Source organism: Artibeus jamaicensis, unplaced genomic scaffold (assembly GCF_021234435.1).
Source record: "Artibeus jamaicensis isolate MK-2021 breed Jamaican fruit bat unplaced genomic scaffold, CSHL_Jam_final contig_3126, whole genome shotgun sequence".
NCBI lineage: Eukaryota > Metazoa > Chordata > Mammalia > Chiroptera > Phyllostomidae > Artibeus > Artibeus jamaicensis.
The window spans coordinates 9,296,837-9,318,851 of NW_026521723.1; the positions used below are offsets into that span (position 1 = coordinate 9,296,837).

The following is a 22,015-nucleotide window of genomic DNA, read 5'->3' on the forward strand; positions in this document are numbered from 1 at the left end:
AGGGGGTCATACCAGAAACCCTCCCTGCCTCATGGGGCTACTGGGAAGAGCAAATGGGTTGAAGAATTTGGGAAAAGTTTCAAAAAAAACAGAATACAATTATAAAGTACCACTATTTCCTCCTCTGTAAAATAGGATAAGTGGTGTGTAGGTGAATCTTAACTATGCCAATGGTTGAAACACAAACCATTCTTGACGCTGTCATCCAGCTACAATAAATAGTAGCTTTCTCAGCCTCTTCACCTCTTGCATTTCTGCTGCCATTGTGGTTTACTGCAAATGTAATACTTTCTATGTAATTGTCATTGCGCGCGTGCATGTGTGCGTGTGTGGGGGCCACGTAAACATTTATAGTCACATTTAACAGCTGGTGTGAACTGCACAAAGAGGACCTGTCCGAGATCCAGCTCATGCCAGGCTGCAAGCTTCCCTGCCTGCAGTCCTGCAGCTGTCTCCTCCTGCGTGCTGGAAGGCTGGAGTAACAGAGGGAGGGGACTGAGGCAGTGGAGGGGAGGGGCGGGAAAGGCGCGGACCAATCCAAGCGCGTTCCGCCGGCGGCCAATCACGGGCCTCCTTGCCCGGCAAATCTGCCCGGCAGTGCGGGGCGGGGCTGCCGGCAGTCCGAGAGCGCAGTGGGTTACACTTCTGAGAGCCTTTGGGAAGCACGGGGCACGGGGAGTGTGAGGCGAGAAGCCAGGGAAGGGTAGGAGGCAGGCCCAGCTTATGTGCCAGCCCAGTGACATACCTAGAAGTCTACATCAGGCCGATGATGATGCGTCCCGGCGCTCACGTGTGTATAAACCCACCGGTTTGTCTGTACGCTGTGTAGGCACCTGTCTTATGAGTAGCTCTGGGCGTGGCTGGTCTTCGGACGTTCAGTCACCGTAAGATTTATCTCTAGGGCCTACCTTCTCCGAGCTCCAGAGGGGAACATAAGAAGTTTAACGGAGCCGGAGCCGGGACTGAGCAGCTTAAGGGAGCGGAACAGCGGCTGGGCCGGAGAGGGTGGGGACTGCGGGCGCTGGGGGAGTGGGGACAGGAAACCACCTATTTTCCTGTCTTCCCAGGAAGAAAGGCCTTTTGGCGAGACTGGCGTGACAAAAGGTGGCCCTGAAATGTCTAGAGAGCCCGAGCAATGATGATCACTGAGTGAGTGGCACTGGACTGAGCTGGGCAGTTTGTTGACTGGCAGAGGGATGCTAGCAGTTAGGAAGGTGAGGAGGAAACTCAGGATGGGGAGCATCTGTTCCCCCAACCCCAGCGGGACAAAGGCATCATCGGAGGTCTGCAATGCTGACTGGATGGCCTCGCTGCCCCCTCACCTCCACAACGTCCCCCTTTCCCATCTGGCAATCCCAGGTATTCTTCTATTCCTACTTGTTCCCACCGCGTTTGCTTCTGCCATTATAGTGTTGTTAATGGGTTGGTTTGCTTTTCTATTGTGCTGAGAAAATAATTGTCAGCGACCTGAACTAAACCTCTTTTTATTTCCAAACCAAAAACTTTATCTAACATTGGAGCAGCTGCTGTAAAGGGATTTAAGTACACTGCATGGTTGGAAAGGGGGACTCAAGGAGAATGGAAGCACCATTTTTTAATTGTTTGTGGTTTATTGGCTTGCTTTGGTTTTTTCTTGAAAGCCTTATTCAAGAATATTTCCCTCTTAATGCTGGGGTCAGGGTATGTGAGGGGTGCATTTACTTGAATCACAGAAAAAGGGTAAGGAATAAAAACTCATTAACAATTTTCGATCTGGATCAAAATAAAAACTGAAAGTGTTTCCTTTCCAACTTATCTGACCTTGCTTACTGAAGGAAAAAAAAAACAGATTGGCACTAAAGAATAGGTTCAGAACCAGGACTGGGTATAAAAACATGTATTTTTGTTGTTGGAAAAGCCAGAAATAGAGAATGCAAGTGCTTGTCACAGGCAGTCATTAGGTGTGATGAGGTGGTGGTGTTTGAAGCTTTTTCTATATATACAGGTGTCTGCCTGGCTGGTCTTGAACTGCAACCTTGAAAAGCACTTCTACTTCCAGCTACTCTCTCTCCTGGAGGTTTTATAACTTGACATCACTCTCATTAGATTTGTTAAGTGATCCTCTTCCATCCATTCAAAGCTGGTAAAAACATGGTTTCTAGGGAAGGACATTTGCACTACAGTGATCTTGGCCACGTCTGCTGGACAAAATCCTAGATGCTGGTACTTGGAAAGCACTCCTAGAAGCAGAGGATGGACTACTGCCAATCCTTTCTCTCACCTGGAGACATAACAACTGACTTCAGCCCTAGACTGCCAGACAAACTCCTGAGCATTCCTGGGAACAGTCTGCCATTGTAGTAGCTAAAAGATGACCTCATGCAACCCCAAATCTTTGCTTTCTATGCATGAGGAAAAACAGTGCTGGCTTCAGATGCAGCCTTTTCTTTACCTCTAATTTTGGAGGTCTTCCAGGTTCATTGTCCTCATGAGCTCTTTCTGCTTTTGAGCAAGGAGAGGGCTGCTAAATCCTTATAGTTATGATCACTTGTGCTGTATCAGCCACTGACTACAGCTCCTTGGGAAATGCCGGGTGATCATGCTTAGAACAGGTCTTTTCCTTGTTTAATTGACTCCTGTGGAGTCATTGCTGGAATGACGCACAGGCCTCTTTTAATATGTCATTTGTCATCAGACATTCTGATGGACTGTTTTGTCAAGTGGTCTGACAGGTAAGGAGTGTGTGTGTTTGCAAGCAGAGTGGCATCTTAGGCAGGCCCTGAATGGCTCTGTCATGTCCAAAGTAGGTTGGGACTTCCTCCTTCCTGTTGTATTTTGGACAGTAGAGACCACAGCAGCAGCTCTGCCTGTGGCTGGGCCAGGACTCCAGAAGGGAGCTGGGCATTTGTTCTGCAATCTGCAGGGTACCTCACAGTAACTAGAATTGTTAGGGGTTCCAAACAGCCGGGACCTACTGCTGTAACTGGAAACTCGGTGATTAGCCACCAGGTAGGACACAGGGATTTGTTCACCCTGCTTATTAAAAAAAGGACTTGAGTCTTCAAAAGATACTGAATTCACTACTGTAAATGCCCTTTTCCCAGCAGTGGAAGTATATGTATCTATAAGCTCAAGATAGGAAAATCACATAGTAAGTGCTAGTCACCCTTCTCACACCCCTACCCCATCGGTAGTTCCCTTTCCCCTGCCTCAAGCTTTATATTCCCTGGCTAAATGCTAGCTCAGTTGAGTTCTGCCAAGCCTTGCTTAGAAATACAGAAGGTATTCAAGTGATAGAGGCTACCATTTTCCTACCCCTTCCTGTCTTCTTCTTCCCCCTCATCGCCACCTTTATTATAGCTGTTATTATTGAGCATAGCCACGCAGCACCCACTGGCTTACATTAGCTCAAATCCTGGCACCTCCAAGATAGGTATTAATATCCTCATCTTGGAAATAAGAACATTATTGTCAGTGAGGTTAAGTAATTTTTTTAAATAGTTAATAGCAGAACTAATATTTCAGGTTCTGTGTAGCTAGCTCCGAAACCCATGCACTGTCCTCGTGCCCTTAAAGGGACCTTGGGAAGTGCAGAACAGTGGGGTATGGCAGGGTGGGGGAGCAGTCTCTAACTGACAACCAGTTTTCACAGACCCTCCTCTGCAGCAAGTTAAAGAATTTTTTAAACTAATTGGTCTCTTTTTTTACATTTTTATTGAATTTATTGAGGTGACATTGGTAAATAAAATTATATAGATTCAGGCGTACAATTCTCTAATACATCATTTGTGTATTGCACTGTGTGTTCACCACCCCAAGTCAAGTCTCCTTCCATCACCGTTTATTCTCCCTATATCCTCTTCTACCTCCCCCAACCTCCAAAACTAAGTGATCTTTATCCGAGAGGTTAAATATCACTGTGACGAGGTAGACAGATAGACATCTTCATATGTGTACATATGACGTATCTTGAAAAAAGTAGATTTACAGTTGTATGTGAAACAGTTTAATCTTGTATTATTATATGGTATTATTTATTTGTATTATAACTATAAACATGCTTTTGTCTATCTCTGCATATACGCATATACTTCCTTGCTTACAATTAGAATACTAAATAGAATTTTAGAATATAAACCCAGTAAGTTTTAAATTCAGTGCTTAGACCTGTTTTGTGCACGAGTGTGTGTTCACATGTGCTGTGCCCTGGGGCATCTGTGAGATAGTGTCACATCTGGCAGAATGGGGCTGGGGAAGCAGTGACATGGGAATGGACTGGGAAAGGGCAGGCATTCTGGCCGTAATAGCAGACCTGGGTCCAAATAAACTATGTCAGATTTGAGTGCATCTGCTCCATTTGCCTACGTCGTGATGAGAGAGAGCATGTGTGAGCGTGCACCTCTCCACAAAGCCTTGATGTATTATTTTACTTCCACAACTGCTGAGAACACCTGTTAATGACCAGTATCACCCAAACATATTTCATTGCCAACTGCATAGAATGATTAGAGACTCTAAGAGTGAAGGATCTGGAAATTGCAACAGTCAGGATTTTAAATTAAAGCTTCAAACTCTACAAACATTTTTGCTAATGTTAGTGAAAGCATGATATTCTTAAGAGACAAATGGACTGATAGGGACTTTTTTTCTATCATGCACATAGCTTTTCAATGAATTTTTTGTATATTTAGTGCTGTTTTTATCATGCTTGTCCTTTTCTTTTTATCGAAGGTAAACTATTTGATCTATTAAAAAGAGTCTTGAACTTAAAGGCCTCAAAATTTGATATTGATGATTCTGCCTATGTGATATCAAAAAGGTATCCGAATCTCTGGAGACATAGTTTCCCCATTTGTAATTAAAATGTTGAATTAAATGAAATATAAAGTCCTTTTCAAATGGAAAATATTTTGATTGATTTAAGAGGGTTTTCTTTTTGTTTTTGTTGTTTGTTTTTTGCCTGTTCTTTGTCCACATGTAGAAAGAGATGGGAAGAATGATTGGATTATTTTAGGTCTAAGGGCCATTTCTTTTATGCATCTGTAAAACAAGCAATTAGTTTTGGCATGTGCAAACAAGGATTCACAATTGCCAGAATGAAGCAGTGTAGCCTCACTTTAGTGTCCTAAAATGGACTGTAGATTCGTTGTTCTGAATGAACTGGCCCTGAGAACAATTTAAGAAGCTTCCAGGCTCAGGCCTGTGGGAGACCCAAGGATGAATTGGGCCTCAACCCAGCTGTCACAGGAGCTTACAATCTAATTTTATATATATATATATATATATATATATATATATATATATATATACACACACACACACATATGTATATATACATCCCTACATTATATATACTTTAAAAAAACTAATTGGGGTAAAAAGAAATATAAATAAAGGGTTATAGAAGCACAGAGAATGGAAAGATTAATTCTAAATTTTAAGATTAAAAACTACTTTGTTAAAAAAATGGCATTTGACCTTGGATTTGAAGGATGGTCAAAATTTCAAGGGATGTGGCTTGAGGGTCAGGATTGTGAAGGGGGCTTTCCAGGTGAAATAAACTAATTAAGCTGTGGGGTGTGGGTATATTTGGGAAGTGGCCAGAAGATTTCTTCTCCTACCCCTCAGTAATGCTTTGTTAATATCTTTATTATAGCACTTGTTAACTCGTTATTTTTAGGTATGTCTCCTACATTGCCTGTGAGCAAGTTTCACATAGAGAATGTGATTTATTTCTCTTTATACTCCTAAATCTTAGTACAGGGTAGCAGCTTGGTGATTGGTGACTGTTGAGTAAATAATTTAATGCACGGAACCAGAGAATGAAAATGTTGGAAAAAGAGCTTGCAGCCACCATCATTTTCAGCTGTAACTAAAGTGAAACTGAATAGATTAGTCAGGTTCACCTTGTGTAAATAGTCTTGTGAAGCAACCTGAACATTTCCCAATCCATTTCTTGTTATTTGGCATAATATTCCTGTACTTCATGATAAGGCTTATCACTGAGCCCCATTAGAAATGAGAATTCTGAGGCAGAGTGAAGCAGCTGGAAGTCAGAAGCAGAACTCTGGTGTAATTTCTATCCGAGGAACAGTTCTTTCGCCCTACATCATTGCTGCCTTCCTTCATCCCTTGTCAAATGTGATCCTCTCGTGTTTCCTGTGTGGCTGCAGCCCCAGCCTGCTCTCATTTCTTGGCCCTGCCTTCACCTTCCTTCCACTGACCTGGCCTGTACCAGGGCCATGCCCTTGCCAGTGTGAACCCTTGCTCAGACGTTCTTCACTGCTCTCCAATTCCCTGATGCTTTTCTGTTCTCATCTTGCTGATGACAATGCCCTCCTGAAATCCTATCTTTCCAGTGCATTCTGCCTTTGGCCACTGGTGATTTCTCTAGCTGTTTTTCTGTGATCCCATACTCACTTCCCACTAGGGGGGCAGGATGAAGGGCTCATTACTCAAACTCTGCTTCTGGAAGTTGAATCAGGTCTGGTGCTTCTAAAAGAGATGTGGGGACTCAGAAGGGTATGAAATACACTATGGAACAAGAAGTTTAGGTTGGCTTCCCTTTGAGGATAATATGATCCATGAGTTGGCCCTGAAACAGCCCCATCCTCCTACTGTGTTTGAGGCCGTACAAAGCCAGGCCCCACATGGAGACTATCGGGGCTGACCCAATCAAAGAAAAAAAACAAAAAAGAAAAAAGTCATGTGGGACCAAAATGGTTTTTTTTTCAGTGGGAATAGTCTTTTTCGTTGTTTGATTTCCTTTTTCTTTTTTTTCCTCTGGGCGGTCATGGAAAGGAATAAAAAGAGGCTATGACTTTGTTGTTCCCAGTTAGTAAGTTTCTCTTCTAATAAGGCTCGTCACTTCCCGATTCTCCCATTCCCATTTTGAGTCACAGAAAAGCTACAAGGAATTAGGGAATCACACATGACTGTTCAGAAGCTGAATCGCGGGTTGTTTAAAAGTATTAATGCTAGAATCATACTGTGGATTTGAACCCCAATTCTGCCTGTTGTGACTCTTTGACCTTGGACAAGTTACTTAACCTCTCTGTGCCCCAACATCCTCTGCAAATCAAAGATAATAATAGCACTGCATCATTCGGTCGGTGTGAGAATTAATTCAAACAGCACACTTAGAACAGTTTCTGTCACAAAAAGGAGCACTACGTAACAATAGAATAATTGTTATATAATCTGGCTTTTTTAAACATTAATCACAACATTCTTTTATTGAAAACCTGCCCCTGGAATGGCCAACAAAAAAGAGGTGTAAGATGCAGTCCATACCCTCAGGTAATTTACAATCGAGTTAAGGAGCTGACCTTCTAATTAAGCCATGTGGCTCAAAGTTCTCTGTCCGATTAGATCGGCTAGCTTGAATGTCATCCCCTCAAGGAGACTTACAGTTAAGGGAAGAATACGACGTAGAGGGTTGTCCAGGGTATAAGTACCAAGGGAATCTTAAATGTAACATGAGGGCAACTGATCAAGAGAGCCAGAAAATCTTCTTTAGCTACTTTGTCCTCCCATTCCAAGTTCAGCTGTCAAACCTCATCATCTCCAGGCATCCAAAGCCTTTGGAAAATTTTCAACCCTCTGCAACAGGACCATATTGTTAACTTTGCTTCTGCTCTCCTCCTTTCTCCATCATTTGCCCTCCTAATGCAGTCATTTTCTTCCCATCTCAAGACTAACAACATTATAAAATGCTTTCCTTTGAACACATCTTTACACAGATTTTATATGTCCTTCCCCAGCCGACAGAATAGCTTTATGATCTCTTTCAATATATGCATCACGCCCAACACACACACATGCACACACACTCAGCCACAACTTTAGCCTCACCCTCAAAAGAACTCCAATTCTAATGCCGGTTACTGTTTACCCTTTATAAAGATCCTGCAGAATGCACCCACCCACAGCACGCTGCTGCGTCAGACAGCTGTGCTTCTGAGGCAGAGGTTTCACTTTCTAGTGTGTGATCTGACCTGACCTCCACTCCATGGGACAGGTTGGCTTCACATCTCCCCTCGGCCTCTAAGAGCTTATCAGAACAGGAATACTGGAGGCAATGTTGGTGAAATAGATGCTTTAGTGTCCTGTAACTTTGCCTTTGGGAAAAGTGCAAATGCCAGCTAACCCTAATTAGAGTTTCAAACTAGGCTGCTGGGGGAGGAATTAGATACAGACAATGTAATAGGTGGGCGTGTCTATGTGTGTGAAAAGAATCTGAATACATGTCAAGAATTACATATAGGTGGAGGAGAATTATAACAAAATCTGCTCAAATATCTACACATGTGGTTGAGCAGGATCCCTTTCACTTCTCACGCCCATAGGAATTTGGATTACATTGCTAAACACCCATGAGGAGCTGCCAGTACCCAGGTGGATTCCATTAGTTGATCTCTGGTTGCTCCCACATGAAATAGGTTTGGCCACAGAGGCCTGCCCTGCTCTGAGGGAGACGTCTGGCTTGTTACGTACAAAGCGCGGGCAGTCTTTCTTTGATTGTCTGCTAAGAAGCTGACATTTTCTAAAAGAACCACAAGTATTTTTTAAAATTCCTGATTAATTCTAGAATTATTGTCTGTAAAGTGTACTATCTTTCCTGACAATATTCTACCAATATTTTTTCTCTGTACAGACCTGAAAAAAAATCAAACTAAAGAAAAAAATAGGAAGCATTTGTAGCCTGTAGTGCAAATGTCTTGCTGTGCAGCCTCAATCTGCGGTAATGGTAGAACTGAAACATTTCTAGGCTCTGTCAGGCTGAGATGAATATTTTATGAACATGTATGATTCGAAGGCTTACATACTGAAAGCAATATTCTTAAAGTACAATTGAAAGCAGATGGGAAAATGCTACACAGAAAAGGTGAAGAGAGCGCCTTGCCTTCCTCCCCGGGTTTGGGTTCAGGGCACCACCCTGGCAGAAGGTGCCCCTGTGGATAATCATACGAACTGTATGAGCCCCTTGTGTCAATGTGGCTAAAATAATCATTGGTGCTTGCTTTTTCCTTTTGTTTCTTTTGGTCCTCATTGTCCATATATTTTAAATGTATTCATTTAAAGGAAAATGATTTATTCAAAGAATATTGAGTGCCTTTTGTACCAGGTACTGTGTTAGATGAGGTGAATATGCAGACGAAGAAGATTCTTCTTATTGCCCTTCAGGAAGTTATTATTTTGTAAGAGAAGAAAGCCAGAATGCAAACACTGTGAAGAATGCATGGGGACTGTAACACGCAGAAAACCACTACCCAGTGCTGTTACTGGTACTGGGAGGAAGGCGGGGCAGACGAGGCCTCTGAGAGGAGATGGCAGGAGGTAGCCCTCGGGCTGAGTCATAAAGAGCAAGTAGTAAATGTCCAGGTATTGCGGGTGGAGAGATGAGTGTGGCGGTACCAAGAAACAAGAGGTTAGGGTGACCTTGAGAAAACCCAAGCATAGATTTCTTTTCAAAAAAGGAATGGAGATGAGGCTGAGAAAGTAGGCTAATGAGCCTTATGTAGCATGCCAAGATTAAATGTTAAACTTATCTCAAAGGCAAAAAAACAACCATTTGAAAGGCTTGTTCGGGAATGGATGAAAAGGCCTGAAATAACTGCATAAGGCTGAAGAGAAACAAAATGACTCCTCCGTTTTCAGGGATGCTGAGGAGAACATGAGAAATTTATTATTTTCTTCATTCTCTTTGATTCCTATATGTTGATCTCTTTCACATGCCAGGCGGTCTCCTAGGCACTGGTGATCCACTGATGATAATTACAGACATGGTTCCTGCCTTCAAAGAGCTTACAGTCGAGATGAAGAAATGGACGTTTACTTAGGCAGTCACAGCACCATTTGCTACTTGGGATGGTTGCAGACGTAGAGATTACTGCTGGAGGAGGCATGTAGCAGGGGCATCTTAAAGAGATAGGATGGGAGTCCAGGGAGGTCTCCTAGAGGAGGTGGGGAATAAACTGTAACCTGAAGGATACACAGGAATTAGCCCCAGGATAAGAGGGACGAGAGTGAACTTGTTCTCCAAAGACCTTCAGGAGAGAAAATGACCCATGTAGCAAACAGCAATGGTTCATTGCAGCATGCCATGGGTTGCAAGGAGAAGCGTGGCGACACACTGAGAGGTCTAATAAGCCATGTTAACGTGATTTTGCTTTGACTTAATGGGCACGGGAAAGGTGTTAAGGAGGTTAACGACATGGTCAGCTTTGTGTTTTAGACAGATCATTCTGGCTACAGTTTATAAAATGTACTGGAGGGGGAAAGTGATGTACCCAGGGAAGAAGCCACTTTGGTTGGTGATCGGGTCATCCAAGTGGATGGTGATGCTGACCAGAGAAGGAGGGTGGCAGTAGGAAAGGAGGAAAAGGGAGAGGTAAAGGGAGGCACAGGAGACATGTAGGAAGAAGTATCAGCAGGACTTGGCAATTAATTGGAGGGGTGAGAGAAGGCGAACACTGTCTTGGGTAACTGGGAGGAAGGTGATGGCCTTCCCAGAGATGGGGATGTGGGAGAAGGAACAGGTCTAGGAGCGGTGGAGGGAAGGAGATAGACTTAGTCTGGGGCAGATACACTGAGTCTGAGGTACCCTTGGGACATTTCAGAATTAGGAGAAAGACATAGCCAGCACCCAGTGGAAATGACTTTAGAGCCAAATCCTACATTTCACAATGTGCCCATCTCCCTTCCCCTTACTCACAGCCACTATTATACTCAACATAAGGTATTTGAGTTTGAATTAGTGTTTTTATTTTTACATGTTTGTTTAGACTTTAACTAAAGTTTTACTTCTTTCTCAACTCTACCTTGAACTTTTAGTCTCGGACAAACCATCCTCCAAATCTCCTCTGGTGTTCTGCTTGCTCTGCATGAATTCTGTCATTGCCTGTTTAACTACTTCCCTACGATGCGGCAGCTGGAGGGTGAGCTGTGGTTAGCTGTCACACCACACCACCCCCAGATATGAAGTGGTAACTGCCACGTGCCTTACCCAGCATCGAATACCATTTATTTCACCAACTGACTTCCAGGGTTACACCAAGAGGCTGAATAACAGCAGGATAATGTTGTGGTAGAATATTTCATTTAACTTTTTCTCCTAGCTTCCATAAACATTATCCTGTTTTCCCCTAAACTTGCATATTATTTTTTCTTTTGTGTTAAAAACTGAAAGGTTGTTGAAGAAAATGTGAGTATCTCAGAACCGAGAAGGCTTCTTGGAGGATGACCAAGTGCCCTTTTGTGAGGCATTACTTCACCAGGACAATGCCATCTGTTCCGAGGCAGAGAGAGCGCTAATTAGCAAAATAGAGGAAGATTTCTTATTAATGAATTACCTGTGCTGTACCGTAATTGGGGTGGGGATTGGGTCTCTTAGACATTTGAAGAGGAGAAGGTCTTTCAAAGGAAAATAGATACCCAGAATACGTGGAGGGCTTTAAAATGCCTTCCATACACGGAATTGAAAATGCTTTCACTCACATAAACCGTAGGAGGCTGTGCTGATTTGGAGACTGTCTAGGGCACTGGAATGCCCCGTGGTGCCCTGCAGAGTGCTAAGGAGGCTTGGTGTCTCCTAGGTGCCCCCAGGACACAGAACGGTTAGGCGAGGGGACTGCCCCAGTAGGCCTGTAACCAGAGAGGCTCTGATCACATTTGTTTTTACATGTGGATGCTGTGTGTGACAGTGCTCCAGGTGTGAACGGCCCTGAAAAACCTCAGATTCATTCCAACCCTCTAGCTCATTCAGCTACTTAGGAGTAGATCAGGACTGGCTCAGTGGATTCCCACGCTGATATCTGTCCTCGGACAGTGGGATGCCTTTTGGCTTCTCAGCCCATTGAAAACTATGCTTATCAGCGTCCTCTGCCTGCAAGTGTTCTGCCTTATGCAGTTGCTTTGTTGCATTGAGAATAATGTTGAATTCAGTAGGCACACGATTGGAAATTAAATTGGCCACATGGCCCTCTCAGATTTCGCTGGCAGTATCATGGGTATTATTAACACTCACCACTCTTTCACATGCTCCATAGAAACCTAATTAAGTCTGATAGGTGAAGTTTATTATCCCTTTGGATTGGCAACGTTTAAAGATAGTATTCTTTGATTTGGGAAATTACTGAATTGTCCCCTGATTGTGAACCTTGGACTCACGTTAGCTATATTTTATGTCCTAAAGATGCCAGCCTGTCTGCATCTGTCACTGTGGAGTCAAGTTCTCTACAGATGCTGCATTTTTCCCAAGGACCTAAATTATGTGTGTGAGACAGGAGGCCCCAAGGAGACGTTATTAGAAGGCATAAGTTGTAAGAAATCTACTCTATGGGTCTTTTCCTTTCAAAATGTTGAATTTTGCATTTTATTATGGCTGCTCTTTTAGTCATCCTTTCTGGTTTATTTTTGTCATGTGTTTTCTGATACTTTCTTCTTCACTGACCCAGATAACTCAAGCTAAAAGGTCAAATGGAGATACATGGAGCTGGGGTATACCAGTGCTGGTGGTGAGCAGGCACAGCCAAAATTCTGCCTGTTTAAAGGACATGGTTGGGCCCTGGCTGGCATAGCTCAATGGATTGAGCACGGGCTGCAAACCAAAGGGTTGCTGGTTCAATTCCTAGTCAGGGCACATGCCTAGGTCACAGGCCAGGTCCCTAATGGGGGCCATGTGAGAGGCAACCACACATTGATATTTCTCACTCTCTCTTTCTCCCCCCCTCCCCTCTCTAAAAATAAATAAATAAAATCTTTCTAAATAAATAAATAAATAAAGGAGATGGGTGGACCAAAGAGAATTCTGGGAAAAGATCAAGAGACCCAGGCTCACCTGTCCTAGGGAAACTCTCTAAATATCTGTTTATTCTAGTAACCATGACTGTGTTTGTTCTATATACATGTACTCAGTACCTACCATGTGCCAGAGACTTACAAACTATAGAAAGAAATACGGGCATGAATTAGACGTAATCCGATCCTCAAAACTCCCAGTCCTGTCTCAGTGGCAGACATGGAGATTCCTTCCACACAGCAGCCCATGTTCATCAAGTGGGTACCAAATGCCAGGGGAGCACAGGGCAAAGACCTGTTAAATATGCTCGGCGGAGTCAGGGGAACTCACAGGAACTGCCTGGGTCACGTCCAAGTAATTAAAATGGAAAGGCAAGGGACAATGAGATTGTTCCCAAGGACTATAAAACATTTTTGTTGAATTTTTTGCTGTACTCAAGAACCATAAGTCCCAGTTCTCGTACAGAACTTTGCAAATAAGCATGTTCTTAGCTGAGGCCACAGAAATATTTTAACATGAAAAATTTTAGTCTATTCATATCAACTTTATTGCAATATTCATAGAGATTACTACCTGCATTGTAACACAACATGTTTTTCTATAAAAGCTACATACGTTAAACATCTCAGCATTTAAGGACATGTGCTCATTTTTAGGTCTGTTTGTAATATTTTTATCTTATATCTATCCATAATTTTTGCTCACATTGGAGGCAGAATAGACAAGCAGTTCAGAGTGTGGGCTTTGTTCTAGCATACCTAAGTTCAAGTGGCCTTAAATAAAAGTTGAACTATTCTGTCCCTTAGGTTTCTCATCTGTAAATTGGAGATGATTATAATATCTACTTCCCAAGTGCAAGGGTAGAAGAAGCACAATCCATAAGACCACCCTCACTCTGACATCAATTGCCAGTTTGAGGGTCCTCAAGATCTCTGGTAGGTTCAGTAATATGCCAGAAGGACTTAACAGAACTCACTGAAAGCTGTCACTATGTATTACAGAGAAAAGCACAGATGAAAATCAGCCAAGTGAAAAGGTACATGGGGCAGGGTCCAGCAAAGCGCCAAACTAGGTGCTTCCGCTTGTCCTCCCCTTTGGACTCATGGGCAGAGCTACTCTCCTGGCATTGATGTTGAAATATGCACCGAGTGCTGCTAACCAGGGAAACTCACCCAGGCCTCGGTGTCCAGAGTCTTTATTGAGGCACCACATGGCCAACCTCAGTATCCAGAGTATCCAGGCCTCCAGAGGGCAAGCCTGTACCCATGTGACTAAAGCCACCACCATAAATTATTCCTTAGACTTTTGGATGTGGCCCCAAAGCCCACCAGGTAAAAAAAGATTCTCTTACCAGGCAGGATATTTCAAGCCCCTAAGAGGTTACCTCTTTCCCAGAGCCAAGGACAAAGACCAGCACTCTCTGTGGGCGAGGTTAAAATCTTCATTACACAGCAAAGTTGTTTAAGAACTAAATAAATAATACATATCATGTGCTTAGAATATTGCTGTAAACCAAAGTTAATTTTAGACTGTATAAAAAATAAAAAACGTTTATCTGAGTAAAAAGTGGCTGCAGCCCGGGAGACATGGATTCAGGTCACAACTAAATGGTGTTCCACTGAGACAAAGGGGAGGCCACCTGTTACAGAGAAATTTTCTATCCAGGTTCTCTCAATTGGGTCTGTTTTATGTAAATGAGGGGTCCAAATTGTATAGTTCTGATTGGACAGGGCAGGTCTCAGTAGAAAGAGGACACCAGGGTTTCCCCTCAGTGGTTGACTCAAAGACTGAAAACAAGGTGGGCAAAGTGCTGAAAGCCAGGGTTCAGCCTGAGGTTCTTCCCAGTACACAGAGAGCAGGGGAGCCCCAGTCAGCAAATGCCTGCTAGGCTCTTAGTGTTCACAGAATGTGGGCCCTTGGTTGGCCATGGAGAGTCCGTCTCAGCAGATAAATTCTTCCTCAGGGTTCACATCAAATGAATCTTTCTTCTCAGGGTCCACATTGCCTGGCACACAACAAGCATAAATTTTGGATAAGCAAGTATTATTAACAGTTCTTTTTGATCACCTAATATGTACCTAGTCTCATACTGGATACTATAGGGAATCTTTTGAATATTAACAAGGTATAGGTTGTAGTCTTGTAGGAAAGATACTATATACTATAGTTCAACTAAAGCCAATAAAAGCAGAATGCAGTGTCACAGTTTAAAAAAAAAAGAGAGAGAGTAAACTGTTTAGGAACCTGAAAAAGGGACAGGGGTTAAGAAACAGCTGCGCTGAGAGAGCACCTGAGAGCAGAACTGGAAGAGATGGGCAAGGCTTCCGTACCTGGAGGAAGGGCATGTCAGACAAAGGGAACCAAACGAGTAAAATTCTATAGAAGAAAGCAAGGGCACCTTCAGCAAACAGAGCAGGGCTGCGTGGCTCACTGTAGAAGTGACAGGAGAAAGAACTGGAAGAGGACTGGAAAGACAGACTTCAGCCAGATTCAGAGAGGTTTCCAGTGTGGTGCTGAACACTTCGTGCTTTGTCTCGTAGACTGTGGGGAGCCAGGGACAACTTAGGGCCCAAAGAAAGCCCTGAAAGGAAACACACTGTTTGTTTTCATAACTCCAGTCCATAAACATGCTCCTTCCTCTACCAGACCTCCCATCGCCCAGTGCCCCACACTTCCCTGGGCCAGTGACAGCTCAGGCTGCGAGAATCAGCTCAGGAACTGCTTGTGTGCACACCTCCAGTGTGCGGCACACTGTGTGCCACTGGGTCTGTTCGCTGGTGTTTCCGCTGCACAGCTGTGTCTGTCGTCTCTATCCGTGGTGTCTGTACGCTGGTTCAGAATCAATACCTTACGGAAAAAAGAGAGGGAGCAAAAGAGAGAGACCTGAAATATCTACAAAGATGTTAAGCCCAAGGAGCTGGCATTTCTATTAATTTCAAAAGAAACTGGGACACACAGAGAGAAAGTAATAGTGCCTGAGGTGAGAGAGAATCTTGTAACTGCATCACAAAGTCTTCTCAAGGTGTCCCAAGCCTTTAAAAATACAAAAATAATGGTAATTGTGACAGAAAAGGAAGAGCTTACTTATATAGCACTTATAAAACACTTACTAGCCCCTGGCTGGTGTGGCTCAGTTGGTTGGAGCATTGTTCCGCAGACCAAAAGGTCTTGGGGTTGATTCCCAGCCAGGGTACATACCTAGGTTGCAGGTTCAATCCCTGGTTGGGGTACATACCAGAAGGCAACCAATCGATGATGTTTCTCTCTCTTTCCCATCATCTCTCTCTAAAAAGCAATGAAAAAATGTCCTTGAGTGAGGATAAAAATAATAATTAAAGCACTTACTCATATGTGCCTGATATTGCTCTACTTGATTTATGTAAACCCAGTTAATCTTTCCAACCCAGGGATTCAAGTGCTATTATTATTATCTCTATTTTACAGATGAAGAAATGGAGATACTGGAAAGTGAAGCAAATTGCAACAAAAACCCTTATAGTAATACTAGAATTGTAAAACCCAAATTTATTTAATTACATTTAAGTAAAAGACATGTATAGAGTTGAAGATTAATTCCTTTTGTTGGTTGTAATAAAGAGCAGTTTCCCTTTCATCCCGGGCATTCGTCTGCCTGCCAGGGATGAAGTGCCCGGACACCAGCCGACAGCAGTGTCGGAAGGACCGCCTGCTTCCCTGTTCTCACTGAACAAGTCACTTCTTATTTCCCAAGACCAGACATCTAGGAGGCTTTTTATTGACTCAGAACAAAAGCAGCCCAGTGGTTTAAGTGGTCTCTGTGGTAATCACCCCGCAAGGCTCCAGCCGAGGAAACATCTTTTTGCCTCCGCAGGGAAAACGCAGCGGGGGGGCTTTCAGCAGGTGTGCGAGCTTCTCAGAACACTCGTCTTCCAGGGTGGGGCTGGTTTTCATTCCCTTTCCCCACTGGGTATAATGGACAAATTACTTCTAAACCCATCGTTTTGTGTAATTTAGACTGCCACTTGGATTTCCCCTCCTCCTTTATCCCTTTCCTCTGTTGCAGCTCCTGGCTTGCTTAGTTCTCCATTTGTAGGAAAGGGGGAAAACCCTTCTTGTCCTTGAGGGGATTTAGCCAGGGACGCCCCTGGATCCCTGCCATTCTGCAGTTTGCCAAGTGAATCTTCAAATAGCTCTCCCTGCCCCATGAAAAATTTCATCCAAGCTAGGTGACTCTGGAGGTGTTTATTTTTCAAGGTCCCAACAATAAATTTCATAAAACTGTCCCACAAAGCACAGAAAGGCCAGCCTTTGGAATGAAGGGGGATGCCACACTTGGCTAAGCAAGAAGCAAACTGCTGGCCCCTGGGTTGATCCACGCCCACACCCAGTGCTAGCCAACCAGCAGGTGGCTCACAGCAATGCGAGAACCTGAACCTGAACCTGTAGCAGGGGAAAGCATCTCTCCAGCAGTTTGGGAAAATTCACAGTTGAGTCAAAAATAAACAAAGAACATCCTCAGGCTAGGGAATGATTTGCTATTTGCAAATATGATGAGTTAAATCTGTAAGCATATTTTTTGCATAAGTATAGCAAGTATGAAAGAAACATCTTATTTCTTTGTAGTAGTTATTAACCCTTGTTAAAAATAGGGTCGTAAATTCCTTTAAGTAGCTGTTAGTAAGTTCGAATCATTGATTCTTAAGATGGAAGAGCTCCTAAGGCTCATTTCACTCACCTGCAAATAAATGTATAAGCTCATACAAGTCATCAGAGCAGAACCAGGGCTGGATGGAAGTCAAGGCTCTGGAGCAGGAAATGCTAAAGACAATGTTTCCCTCAACTGAGAGAAGATTAGAGTGCCCTCGTGTGTCCCTGCATGGGAATTCTTCAGGTCTTTACAAAATTAAAATGACTTTCTTCATCAACTTGACTGACTGCACTGGGGTGGTTTTAGGCATTTAGCTCTAAAACCAAACCCTGTGATGACTGTGTTACTGGAAATAAATTCGCGATGCATTTGCCTTGTTTAATCAGTAGTATTCCAAGTATAGGTTTGTGTGGATTCAGGTCAGCCAGACCTAGATTTCTCCACTTGCAATCTTTATAACCCTAAAGTACTTGCAAAACCAGCCTGAACCTCAGTTTCCTCATCTGTAAAATGCAGGTAATCTCTGTCTTGCAGGACTGTGGTGGACATCCAATGAGATTCTATAAGTAAAGTGCCCAGCCTGGCATTTGGTGCACAATACACGGTCAATAAATTGAAGTTGTTACTGGTTATTGTCAGACAAGAAGCCCCCACCAGGGCTGACCAGGGAGTTGGTGATGAAGGAGCTGGGTGCAGAGAATGGGGATGTAAGCGGTGTATATTTGGGATGCTCTTAACTCTTGGATGAGAGGGTTTCCATGAGTTCTGGGGGGAGAGAGAAATGAGAAAATTTTAAAAGAAGTATGCACTGAATATGTGATTCTTTCAGATTCTTCCTTGAGGAGGGGAAATTGAAATGGCCCTAGGGCAAATGGCTTTCCCACAGATGCAGCCTCTTTCAAAGGTAGCAGCTGCTCTCTGTCACCGAGGGTCCGGCAGTCAAGGGCGAAGCCTCTACCAAGAAAGAAAATGTTTGAGAACTGGATCCTATTTAAGACATTGATCCAGTTCTTTTGGTAGTCTTTATTTATTGAAAGGGTAACCATATTAAAATCAATGAAGAACAGAGGTAGAAAACAAAACCTGGATGAATTCATTCTTTGATTTTAATTTTCTTTAACTTCATTTATTTTATGAAACAAGCTCACTCAATTGAAGTGTGGAGCAGAATTGCAGTAAATCAAGTCCACTTGCCCCAGTGAACTTTCAGAGGTGCACTCCTCCCCCAAGTAATCCTCACAGCCGCCCTTTCCAGACAAAGGGGGAGGGAGATATCATTATGTGCAACACAAGGAGACTTGACCTTTAAATGTCAGTGGAAGTGTAGAGCCTGGCGGTTCTGTCTGTGTCTTCCACTAGCTTACTGGGGAATGGAGGGCAATAGCCCAACAGTGTACAACTGAGGAAGGGGGCGGGGTGAGAGGTACACATCACCTGTTCCTTTTTCTTTTTGTTTTTACATAACCTGGGGAAAAGGTTATGTAAAAGGAAAGAAAGGTTATGTTAAGAAAAGGAAAGGTTATGTTAAGAAAAGGAAAAATTAAGCTGGATTCTGTTGTCTAAACACGTATTTATTCTAGACGCCACAGTCCCTGGGAGGTTTGTGTAGATTATCAAATTACGGCAGCAGAGAAAAAGCTGCCTGGTTTGCAAGCCTCGCTCCTGGGGTCGCTCACCCTTTTTTGGAATCTCTGTTATCTTTAAAGAAGCCACATGCAGCACCTGAGGCCCAGGCATTTATTATTCGTGGAAGTTCATCATCAGGCCCCTCTAGGGCTGTGGAGGCGCAGAGTTGGAGCATCTGAGCTGCAGCATGGCCACACCCTGCTGCGCCGGCAGCAGTGACAGACCAGCCCTAAGAATGCTGTATTCGACACCGCTGCAAGGCTGCCCTGGTCAGCATGGAGCTTGCGCTGGACTCTCTTAGTGGCCATAAATCTTAAGTCAACTAATGAAAACATATTCCCAGCCTGATATACAGAAGTCTCCTATTTGGTCAGATTAACTGACAGTACATTTTCTAACTGCTGTAGTTACCTCTATGGTGTTGTGAAACATTATTCCTGGTGTTCATTTCATTTATACTTTATGCTTTTGTTCCTCTATTCATCTTTTTTCTCCTTAGAATGCCCCCTAAAAGCCTATATATCTTGTTTATTGATACACACACACACACACACACGAGGCTGTCCAAAAAAAGTCCAGCCATTGTTACTATAATGAGAACAGTTTGTGTGACATGATGTAACCTGGCAACCAAGGAGAGGGTACTGGAATGTGCATGTGTGAACAGTGATGACTTCACTGTGCTAGTCAGTGGGGGCAGTAGACGCTACTGAATGAGAATGCATACTTTGTGGTCACCACATTCAAAATGACTAAGCAAGTAGAGCAATGAACCTGCATCAGATTTTGCATTAAGCTTGAACATTCCTCTGCAGAAACTATTTGGATGACTCAGGAGGCCACAGCTGTGGGCAACTCGTGATTGGCAGCTTCATCTGATAATGGGTCCGCTCATGCCTCGCTCGTGTCTTGTGCAGAGATTTTTGGTGAAACATCAAATCGCCCAGGTGACTCAGCCCTGCTACAGCCCAAATTTGGCACACTGCAACTTCTGGCTTTTCCCAAAACTAAAATCACCTTTGAAATGGAAGAGATTTCAAACCATCGATGAGATTCAGGGAAATACTACAGAGCAGCTGATGGCAATTGGGTGAACTGTGTGAGGTCCCAAGGTACGTACTTTGAAGGGTACCGAGGTGTCATTGTCCTGTGTACAGTGTTACTTATATCTTGTTCAACAAATGTTTCTTTTTCACATCACATGGCTGGATGCCTTCTGAACAGAACTTGTATATTACTAGCCCTTGTGGTAGAGTGTAAATTCCAATATACTAAGTGAAAGATTTCTCATAAAAGGGTCTTTTCGAAGTGTATGTCCATCAGAGAGAAGCCTTCTGTTGTACATTTCCACCTTCTCCTCCTCTGTGTGGTACCGCACCACTCCCAGCTAGGCCTGCCCCAGCCTTCAAACTGCCCTGGGCCCGGGCGAGGTGATACAAGGAGCTGGGGAGTCCAGGGGAAGAGACTCCCTGGGGTGGCAGGGCCTAAAAACAGGGTTGGACCCAGACACACGTTTGCTTCAGACTAGTTAATATTATGACATCCCTTCAAGCTCTCACTTTAAAAACTTATGCATGATTTAGGGAGAATTACAGAAGTGGAATTGGACCGCACCTTTGAAAAAAATCCCCATTTGGTTTGTCTCCTCTCCCAGGTCTCTCCTCAGCCCTGCAGTCCCTGTGATTCCCGCCTTTCTTCCCCTTCTGATTCTCCACTCTCTCCCTTTCCTCAGCAGAGCAATTTGGGTCTTTCTAAGCTTCTCTGTCCAAGCTTGCTCCCCCCACCCCCATCTACTGCTTAATACTGCTTCGAGTACATCGAAAGCCATTAATGCCAAACATGAATATTTCAGTTGTGTGGAACAAACAAAAGATACCACAGTTACCGGGATTCACTCTTCTTAGAGGATAGTGTGAACTAAAAATTGTTTCTTTTTCTTATCATGTGCTTATATTCAGGATAAAGAGTTTACTGTGTGCGTTAAAGAGAATTATTCTTTTTTTCTATTTTGCCCATTTTGTAAGGAATCACTGGTGAAAGCCAGCATCAGCCGGCACCAAGTTTGCAGTCTAGCCCAACAACGTTGTAGTATCTCTTGTAGACTGGTCCCTCAGCCGCTGCAGTGCTGGGGGGCCCTCAGCATGCTGTCCCCGGGAGCCTGCAGTCCTGCCAGAGCTGTCTGCCATGCGCAGGAAGCCAGGGAGGTGAGCCAGTGATGGCCTCCTGAGGAAGTGAGAGCGGACTGGTGGTGGGTCTGAAGTCCAGGGAGGGCCAGGGAGCTGCCCCCACATATCCCTTGTTACTGGCTGAAGATGAGAGTGGGTGGAATAAGCATCTCCTAAATGGCTCTTCTTCAGGAAATTTGGGCTTGCTGACAAGCCCCCATGCCTGTTTAGACACATGTTTTTGTCATTTCTACAATTAAGTTGTGGTTTCTCCAACCTCAGAAAAAACATCAAGAGTTTTTTATTAAATGAAATCTTGTGATCTAAACAAACTATGAGATTTGTTTTATCTGAAATTCATTACGTGAATCAAAAATCCCATGACAGCACCTTTGCACGGTGGGTTGCAGGTACGTTCAGGCAAGAAGGTGGAGACGGGGTTGCATCTGTAGCGGAGCTGCTCTCCCAGTAGGCTTGCCGTGTGCACAGTGCTCTCAACTTACCACACTATTGGGTAAAACTGACTTCTAGAAAGCAAAAAGCCTGCGAATAAAATAGGTAAACCCATGAGTGAAAAGTTCACTCATGCAAAGAAAAATAAGAAGTGATAAAGAAAGTTGAGAGAGGCAAACATGTAAACTCAGCCATGTTTATATTCCCTAAGAACTATGCATTAATGCATTTGTTTTTATCCTTATCCAAGGACATGCTAGTCACTTTTAGAGATATGGAAAGAAAAAAAGAAAAAGAAAAAAACATCAGTGTGACAGAAACATCAGTCAGCTGCCTCATTTGTGTCCTGACCATATACCAAAC

At 43.6% G+C, this 22,015-nt stretch overlaps 1 protein-coding gene across 2 annotated transcripts in view; it reads left to right on the forward strand.

Moving 5' to 3' along the window:
* Window positions 1–614: 614 nt before the first annotated feature.
* PLCXD2 (phosphatidylinositol specific phospholipase C X domain containing 2) overlaps window positions 615–22,015 on the forward strand; it is a 48,614-nt gene continuing 27,213 nt past the window's right edge. Inside the window, exons 1-2 of one of the 2 annotated variants that reach the window (XM_053663129.1) lie at window positions 615–632; window positions 1,068–1,359. In XM_053663129.1, the coding sequence (XP_053519104.1) occupies window positions 1,197–1,359 (163 nt within the window). In that variant the 5' untranslated portion in view covers window positions 615–632; window positions 1,068–1,196. The other variant, XM_053663128.1, reaches the window with a different exon arrangement.